This window comes from Bubalus kerabau, chromosome 22 (genome assembly GCF_029407905.1).
Source record: "Bubalus kerabau isolate K-KA32 ecotype Philippines breed swamp buffalo chromosome 22, PCC_UOA_SB_1v2, whole genome shotgun sequence".
Taxonomy (NCBI): domain Eukaryota; kingdom Metazoa; phylum Chordata; class Mammalia; order Artiodactyla; family Bovidae; genus Bubalus; species Bubalus kerabau.
This window is the reverse complement of record NC_073645.1, coordinates 27,343,573-27,353,356: the sequence shown is the minus strand read 5'-3', so window position 1 is coordinate 27,353,356 and position 9,784 is coordinate 27,343,573. Positions and strand designations below refer to the sequence as shown.

General features: G+C 41.1%; 1 protein-coding gene across 1 annotated transcript in view; it reads left to right on the top strand.

Annotated features, from left to right (window-relative positions):
* The first annotated feature begins 1,226 nt into the window (after positions 1–1,226).
* Positions 1,227–9,784, top strand: part of CFAP43 (cilia and flagella associated protein 43) — a 107,849-nt gene continuing 99,291 nt past the window's right edge. Inside the window, exons 1-2 of the mRNA XM_055560264.1 lie at positions 1,227–1,426; positions 2,941–3,194. Coding sequence (XP_055416239.1) covers positions 1,362–1,426; positions 2,941–3,194 — 319 coding nt within the window. The 5' untranslated portion in view covers positions 1,227–1,361. The remainder of the gene's footprint in view (positions 1,427–2,940; positions 3,195–9,784) is intronic.

The window sequence follows — 9,784 nt, the reverse complement described above, 5'->3', positions numbered from 1 at the left end:
TTCTTGCCTGGAGAATCCCAGGGACAGGGGAGCCTGGTGGGCTGCCATCTATGGGGTCACACAGAGTCGGACACGACTGAAGTGATTTAGCAGCAGCAGCAATGTCTTCCCCTGGCTCTTAGGATAAAGACCAGCATTCACAACTTGGCCTTTACCTGTCCCTTGCTCCTTCTCCAGCCTTCAGTGTTTTCTACTGACCTTCCTCTATTTCAATAACACTGCCCTTCCCAGTTCTTACCATCTGTTGTCCTGCCTTGATACTTTTTAAAAAACTGTCCTCTATTCCTTCCCCACCCCCTGCCCCTCAGCCATCACTCTTTATCCTTTAAATCTCAATGAAAACAGCACATGCACACAGCAATCAGCTCTGACACTGCCCATGCAACCAGGAGAGAATTATACCATAAGCCCTCATAATATCGTTTTTCTTTTCTTCTTAATTCAATCTACCATTCTACCTTTATGTAATGAAATGGATGTCTATTCCTAACTCGCTGGGCCCCACTAAGAAGGAAGTTCTTCTAAGTTCCACAAAGAAAGGAACTGTATCTGGTTTGCTCACTATTTTGTTCCAAGCGACTAGCACAATGCACAGTAATACTCAGTAAATATTAATATTTGCGAATGAAATGAAGACAAGAAGGTGGCAAGATGAGAAGGAGAGACGTAAAGGGAAGAAAGAGGACCAGAAGGGAGGGAAGGAGTGCAGAAGTAAAGGGGAGGAGGGCAAAAGAGGGAAGGGAGGAAGCAAGAACAAACTGCGAATCTTTTGATCCGTTACTTCCAGAAGCTGTATGCCTCCTTGAAATAGTGGAGGGTATATTAGAGTATGTAATTAGTAATCAAAGGTTTGAAACTCTAGACTTAGACTCGATCTGGCTTTAGGTCCCTCTCAGTTTTGTAGACTTGGGCAATTACTTCTCTTACTCTGCTTTCCTTTTCTACAAAATAAGCCTGATAGAGGATTTGAATATTAAATGAAATAATATTTGAACCTCCCTTGGAATAACATCTGGCACGGTCAGCACTCAGTATTAAAGCCTGCTATTTCTATTTATTATTTGTGTAATTACTTGTCCGACGCTGGATCACTCCAGCACCCACCCTGGGGCCAGCCCCTTGTTTCGCCCTCCTCTCTCCCATTGGTTGAGACAGCTCAGCGCTTTCACCAATCCACTTGGCTCAAGAGAGAGAAGCTGAAAGGGCAGAACCAATGGGCGCAGGAGTTACGGTATCCCGGATACGGTGTAAACAGTGGCGGCTCTGCCAGCCCGGCAGCCAGGGACCTTAGGGTAACCGTTGCAGACCCTGGCCTGGGCCAGGTGTTGGCTGCCCCCGGCCGGCTGAGAAATATCTGGGCCATGGCGCAAGGCAGGGAGCGAGATGACGTCCACAACGTCGCCCTTGGCGCGTCTCTGTCCGTGAGGTGCGGCGTCCCTGCGACTGACTCCTCTCGCGGAAATTCTTCCCTCAGAACTACAACCTCTCCTTACCCTTTGCTTCCTCTTGTCCTGTAGACCTGCCGTCCCACAAATTCGACCTCTTCTTCAGCCACCAACGCCTTCCTTCAGACTTCCTTTCTCTGTGACTTCGCTCCCCTCATTTCCTTATTCAATGACAACAGTTTCATCTCTTTCTACTCCTCCCTGCTCCTCCCCCAGACTCACCCCCCACCCCCGACCCCGCCGCTGTCTTACCCAGTACTGCTCTCCTACACTCTTCGTTTCTGCCTCCTCTTTCTGGCTATTACCTTCAATAATCTTTTCCTTTCATGTATGTTCCCCACCGCCCACACCCATCCCGGTGACAGCCCTCTTTCCATCCTAATGGTCTTTGGTGATTTTCTCCGTACTTAGGGCCATCGGTCCCTTCCTTCTCTCTCCTACCCACCGACTCTGGATTTGTTTGCACTTGTAGTGGCCTTTGAAAAACATAAAACGCTGCGCAGGTGTAAATTGGTATTGCTTTCCTTCCACATTCTAGAGTGTTACTTGCACTGTGTTCCACACAGCATCCTTCCCCGGTCCTGGCTGTACTCCCTATTCCCTTGAAGTTTCTGTCCGAACCAGTGTCCTCCTCTGGTCCTCTCCATCATCTTTAAGCTTATCTTTAACATTTAAATAGAGGTAGACTCTCCCCTCATCTCAGACTCTCATCTTTGTCTTCTTCCTCTAGCTTAACACTTCACCACACACTCCTTATTTAAAAGTATATTACTTTTGTGTTCTAACCTTTTCATTCATGTCTACTTACTTCTTTTACTTTATGCATTTATCTCTAGTTTTAGATCTAAAATATAGCTGCACATACTCCATCTTAGTAAAGAAGCAATTTTCCTATTTGGCTCAGAACCACTAAGCAGGCTCTCTCTCTCTCTTTTTTAACTTTTCATTTTATATTGAAATATAGCTGATCAACAACCTTGTGATAGTTTCAGGTGGATCCAGGCTATCTTATTTAAAGCTTTTTTAAACATTTATTTTTAAAATCAAAACTAGTTTTAAAGGTAAGGCCGAGGATGCACCTGTTTTCTATTAGGATCAAGCTCTTTTTGCTCTCTCTTGTTTTTACTTTTTCTTTTCCATGCATACAAGACCTCAGAAATCCTTCTGAGATTTTCTCAGAAGGAAGATTTTCTTTGAGGTTTGAACAGAGGTTGTGCTTCACTAGAAAACTCTCTGAAGAAGATTCTCAAGACCTGTGGAACTTTAGGTCTTCACTTAAGTTTCTTTATTGCCTGAACTGGAACTGGTCTCACAGCAATCTTCTGTGTTCTTTTATCTGAGAGATGGTTTGGGGCAGAAAGGGGGTGAAAAGAGAATAGATGAATTTCAAAAATGTTCATGATCTATTGTTTGCTTTGTTTAAAAGAGAAAGAAAGAAAAAGTATTTGAAATGTATTCTATTCTACTGATGTGACCTATTTTTTTTCCCCCAAAGATGGGTGCAAGGATTCCCCAAGCAGAATGTTCATTTTGTCAACGACAGCACCATTTGCTACCCTTCTGGGAATTTTGTAATATTTATCAATATTGAAACCAAGAAAAGAACTGTACTCCAGTGTATGAATGGAATTGTGGGTGTCGTGGCAACTAACATTCCTTATGAAGTTGTGGCTTTTTCTGATCGACGGCTAAGACCACTCATATACATATACAACTTTCCTGGATTAACCAGAAGGACCAAATTAAAAGGTATCTTACAAGACCCTTCCTCTGACATGATGGAAAGATTTTGTTTTAAGAGTGACCAGATCTAGCTCTTATACATGAAGGTTTTCTTTTTTTTTGAAAGGTTTTTTCAGTTTTGGTGGGTTTTGTTTTGGTTTTTTTTGAATACACATTTATAAGGAAGGAAACAGGGTGATCACTGAGAATTTAATTAAGTAGGCTAGAGCCTTGCTACTCAATATGGGTTCTTACAATCAACATTGCATCACCTCAGATGCTTGTTGTAAATGCAGAAACTCTGCTCTCATCCCGTACCTACTGAATTGTAATCTACATTTTAACCAGATTCCCTAGGTGATTCATATGTACATTAAACTTGAAAGGTGCTGGATTAGAATACTCTATTAGAACAGTAAATGCTGTTTGTAAACCTTTTTCAGAACAATATTTTCTTTCCTTATGATTTATTGAAAATCTAACTGAATGGATATCATATAACTTCTAAAGGATAAGTCTCTGAGCCTCAATTTCCTTATGCACAAAATGAAGATAATAGTATCTACTGTTAACAAATTAAATTATATATAACATATATAATTGCATAATATATAATGTATATGAAAATATGTGTATATATAATGTTGTTTAGTCATGTCTGACTCCTGCAACCCCATGGACAGTACACTGGGCTCCTCTGTCCATGCAGTTTCCCAGGCAAGAATACTGGAGTGGGTTGCCTCTTCTTCCTCCGTATGCCATATATACAATGTCAATCAATGTTTCGTACCATTTAAGTTATTATTAACTCATTCATAGACACAACTGTCCCAGACTGGCCTACTGCACATCTACTGAAGCCCCAGTGTAACCATTCCCTCATGTAACATATCTTGGGCAGAAAGCTCAGGAAGGCTTGAGGCTGTAGCGTCTTAATTCAGTAACTTTTGGTGAAAGAAGTGTTTGGATAATGCCAAGAAATTCATCATTTAATATTTTATTTGTGGGAAATCTGTGTTTTCAACAAAGTAAAACAACATTTAAAACATAACCCTGACTCATGCATTGGGAACTATCTACAGTCATATCTTGTTCTATTATGCTTTGCTTTATTGTGCTTTATAGATACTGTATTTTTTAAAGATTGAAGGTTCATTGCAGCCCTGCATTGAGCCAGTCTACTGGCACCATTTTAACAATTAGTATTTGCTCACTTCATGTCTCTGTGTCACATTTTAGTAGTTATTACAATTTTTCAAGCTTTCTCATTATTATATTTGTTATAGTGATCAGTGCCCTATTCAATAGAATACAGTTACTGTTGTATTTGTTTTGGGGTGCCACAAACTACACCCATATAAGATGGCAGACTTAATCTCTAAATCTTTTGTTATGTGCTGACTGTTCCACTAAACAACCATTCCCCTGTCTCTCTCTCCCTCTTCAAGCCTCTCTATTTCTTGAGACACAGCAATATTGAAATTAAGCCCATTAATAACCCTACAATATTGAAGTTAGGCCATTAATAACTTCCCTGGTAGCTTGGTGGTAAAGAATCTGTTTGCAATGCAGGAGGCACTGGAGATGTGGGTCGATCCCTGGGTAGCAAAGATCCCCTGGGAGAGGAAACGGCAACCCACTCCAGTATTCTTGCCTGGAGAATCCCATGGACAGAGGAGTCTGGCAGGCTACAGTTCATAGTGTCTCAAAGAGTCAAACGCGACTGAAATGACTGAGCATGTAGCACAATAACCCTACAAAGGCCTCTAAGTGTTCAAGTGAAAGGAAGAGTCACACACCTCTCCCTTTAAATCAAAAGCTAGAAATAATTAAGCTCAGTGAAGAAGACATGTCAAAAGCCAAGAGGGGTCAAAAGCTAGGCCTCTGGCACCAAATAGTTAACTAAGTCATGAATGCAAAGGAAAAGTTCTTAAAGGAAATTCAAAGTGCTGCTCCAGTGAACACAGATATAAGAAAGCAAAATAGCATCATTGCTGATATGGAGAAAGTTTTAATGATCTGTATAATCAAATAGCCTTAAATTCCCTTAAGCCAAAACCTATTCAAAAGCCAGGCCCTAACGCTTCAGTTCTATGAAGACTGAGAGAGCTGAGGAAGCTGCAAAAGAAGAATTCAAAGCTATCAGTCTTTGGTTCATGAGGTTTAAAGAAAGAAGTCATCTCCATAATATAGAAGTGTAAGGTGAAGCAACAAGTGCTGATATTGAAGCTGTAGGAAGTCATCCGAAAGATCTTGCTAATAAAGGTGGCTAGACTATGGAACAGATCTTCAGTGTATTTAGATGAATCAGCTTTGTACTGCAAGAAGATGCTTTCTAGGACTTTAATACAGAGAGAAGAGGTCAGTTCAGTTCAGTTCAGTTGCTGTCATGTCCGACTCTTTGCAACCCCATGAACTGCAGCATGCCAGGCCTCCCTGTCCATCACCAACTCCCGGAGTCACCCAAACCCATGTCCATTGAATCGGTGGTGCCATCCTACCATCTCACCCTCTGTCGTCCCCTTCTCCTCCTGCCCTCAATCTTTCCCAGCATCAGGGTCTTTTCAAATGAGTCAGCTCTTCACATCAGGTGACCAAAGTATTGGAGTTTCAGCTTCAGCATCAGTCCTACCAATGAACACCCAGGACTGACCTCCTTTAGGATGGACTGTTTGGATTTCCTTGCAGTCCAAGGGACTCTCAAGACTCTTCTCCAACACCACAGTTCAAAAGCATCAATTCTTCAGTGCTCATCTTTCTTTATAGTCCAACTCTCACATCCATATATGACTACTGGAAAAACCATAGCCTTGACTAGATGGACCTTTGTGGACAAAGTAATGTCTCTGCTTTTTAATATGTTGTCTAGGTTGGTCATAACTTTCCTTCCAAGGAGTAAGTGTCTTTTAATTTCATGGCTGCAATAACCATCTGCAGTGATTTTGGAGCCCAGAAAAATAAAGTCTGACACTGTTTCCACTGTTTCCCCAACTATTTGCCATGAAGTGATGGGACCAGATGCCATGATCTTTGTTTTCTGAATATTGAGCTTTAAGCCAACTTTTTCACTCTCCTCTTTCACTTTCATCAAGAGGCTTTTTAGTTCCTCTTCACTTTCTGCCATAAGGGTGGTGTCATCTGCATATCTGAGGTTATTGATATTTCTCCCAGCAATCTTGATTCCAGCTGTGCTTCCTCCAACCCAGCGTTTCTCATGATGTACTCTGCATATAAGTTAAATAAGCAAGGTGACAATATACAGCCTTGACATACTCCTTTTCCTATTTGGAACCAGTCTGTTGTTCCATGTCCAGTTCTAACTGTTGCTTCTTGACCAGCAAACAGGTTTCTCAAGAGGCAGGTCAGGTGGTCTGATATTACCTTCTCCTTCAGAATTTTCCAGTTTATTGTGGTTCACACAGTCAAAGGCTTTGGCATAGTCAATAAAGCAGAAATAGATGTTTTTCTGGAACTCTCTTGCTTTTTCAATGATCCAGCAGATGTTGGCAATTTGATCTCTGGTTCCTCTGCCTTTTCTAAAACCAGCTTGAACATCTGGAAGTTCACGGTTCATGTGTTGCTGAAGCCTGGCTTGGAGAATTTTAAGCATTACTTTATTAGCATGTGCTGCTGCTGCTAAGTTGCTTCAGTCGTGTCTGACTCTGTGCAACCCCATAGATGGCAGCCCACCAGTTGATGAGTGCAATTGTGCGGTTGTTTGAGCATTCCTTGGCATTGCTTTTCTTTGGGATTGGAATGAAAACTGACCTTTTCCAGTCCTGTGGCCACTGCTGAGTTTTCCAAATTTGCTGGCATATTGAGTGCAGCACTTTCACAGCATCATCTTTCAGGATTTGAAATAGCTGAACTGGAATTCCTTCACCTCCACTAGCTTTGTTTGTAGTGATGCCTCTTAAGGCCTACTTGACTTCACATTCCAGGATGTCTGGCTCTAGGTGAGTGATCACACCATCATGATTATCTGGGTCATGAAGATCTTTTTTGTACAGTTCTCCTGTGTATCCTTGCCACCTCTTCTTAGTATCTTCTGCTTCAATTAGGTCCCTACCATTTCTGTCCTGACACAGTGTGGTCCACTAGAGAAGGGAATGGCAAACCACTTCAGTATTCTTGCCTTGAGAACCCCATGAACAGTATGAAAAGGCAAAAAGATAGGACACTGAAAGATGAACTCCCCAGGTCGGTAGGTACCCAATATGCTATTGGAGATCAGTGGAGAAATAACTCCAGAGAGAATGAAGGGATGGAGCCAAAGCAAAAACAACACCCAGTTGTGGATGGGACTGGTGATAGAAGCAAGGTTTGATGCTATAAACAGCAATATTGCATAGAAACCTGGAATGTTAGGTCCATGAATCAAGGCAAATTGGAAGTAGTCAAACAGGAGATGGCAAGAGAGAACATCAACATTCTAGGAATCAGTGAGCTAAAATGGACTGGAATGGGTGAATTTAACTCAGATGACCATTATATCTACTACTGTGGGCAGGAATCCCTTAGAAGAAATGGAGTAACCATCATAGTCAACAAAAGAGTCTGAAATGCAGTACTTGGATGCAATCTCAAAAATGACAGAATGATCTCCGTTGGTTTCCAAGGCAAACTATTCAATATCACAGTAATCCAAGTCTATGCCCCAACCAGTAATGCTGAAGAAGCTGAAGTTGAATGGTTCTATGAAGACCTACAAGACATTTTAGAACTAACACCCAAAAAAGATGTCCTTTTCATTATAGGGGACTGGAATGCAAAAGTAGGAAGTCAAACACCTGGAGTAACAGGCAAATTTGGCCTTGGAATACAGAATGAAGCAGGGCAAAGGCTAATCGATTTCTGCCAAGAGAACGCACTGGTCATAACAAACACCCTCTTTCAACAACACAAGAGAAGACTCTACACATGGACATCACCAGATGGTCGACACCAAAATCAGATTGATTATATTCTTTGCAGCCAAAGATGGAGAAGCTCTATACAGTCAGCAAAAACAAGATCGAGAGCTGACTGTGTCTCAGATCATGAACTCCTTATTGCCAATTCAGACTGAAATTGAAGAAAGTGGAGAAAACCACTGTACCATTCAGGTATGACTTAAATCAAATCCCTTATGACTATACAGTGGAAGTGAGAAATAGATTTAAGGGCCTAGATCTGATAGACAGAGTGCCTGATGAACTATGGATGGAAGTTCACGACATTGTACAGGAGACAGGAATCAAGACCATCCCCAAGAAAAAGAAATGCAAAAAAGCAAAATGGCTGTCTGAGGAGGACTTACAAATAGCTGTGAAGAGAAGGGAAGTGAAAAGCAAAGGAGAAAAGGGAAGATATACCCATTTGAATGCAGAGTTCCAAAGAATAGCAAGGAGAGATAAGAAAGCCTTCCTCAGTGATCAATGCAAAGAAATAGAGGAAAAAGTCAGTACCTGGTTTCAAAACTTCAAAGGCAGGCTGACTCTTATTAGGGTTAAATGCAGCTTGTGACTTGAAGTTGAAGCCAATGCTCATTTACCATTTTGAAAATCTAGAGCTCTTAAAAGTTATGGTAAATCTACTATGTGTAGTACTGTTTGTACTCTACAAATCCTGTTATCTCTACTCTACACATCCTGGATGAGAGCATATCTATTTACAGCATGTTTTACTAAATTTTTTAATATTCAGTAAAATATTTAATGTTTAATAATTTAATATTTCATTATTGAGACCTACTGCTCAGAAAAGAAATTCCTTTCAAAATATTACTGCTTGTTGACAGTGCAGCTGGTCACCCAAGGGTTCTGATGAAGATGTACAATGAGATTAGTGTTGCTTCATACCTGATAACACAACATCCCTTCTGCAGCCTGTGGATCAAGGAGTAACTTCTCCTGTCAAGTCCTATTGTTCAAGAAATATATTTTTTAAGACTGTAGGTGCCATAGGGAGTGACTCCTTTAGTAGGTCTGGGCAAAGTATTAATAGATTGAAAACCTCTAAAAAATATTCACCATTCTAGATGCAGTTAAGAACATTTGTAATTCATTGAAAGAGGTCAAAATATCAATACTAATAGGAGTTTGAAAGGAGTGGATTCCCACCCTGATGGATGACTGAGCGGTGCAAGACTTTAGTGTAGGAAGTCATTGCAGATGTGGTGGAAATAGCAGAAGAACTAGAATGAGAAGTGGAGCCTGAAGACGTGACTGAATTGCTGCAGTCTCATTGTAAAACTTAAACAGATGAGGAGTTTCTTTTCATGGATGAGCTAAGAAAGTAGTTTATTGAGTTGGAATCTATTTCTGGTGACAATGCTATGAGGTTGTTGAAATGACAAGAAAGGGCTTAGAATATTACATAAACTTGGTTGATAAAGTGATGGTAGAGTTTGAGAAGACTGACTTCAGTTTTGAAAGGAGTTCTACACTGGGTCAAATGCTATCAAACAGCATTGTATGCTACAGAGATCTCGTTCATGAAAGGAAGAGACTTTGACGTGGCAGACTTCATTGTTGTCTTACTGTAATTGCCACGGCCACCCAGCCTTCAGCAATCACTTCCCCAGTCAGTCAGCAGCCACCAACATCGAGGCAAGTGCCTCCACCAGCAAAGAGATT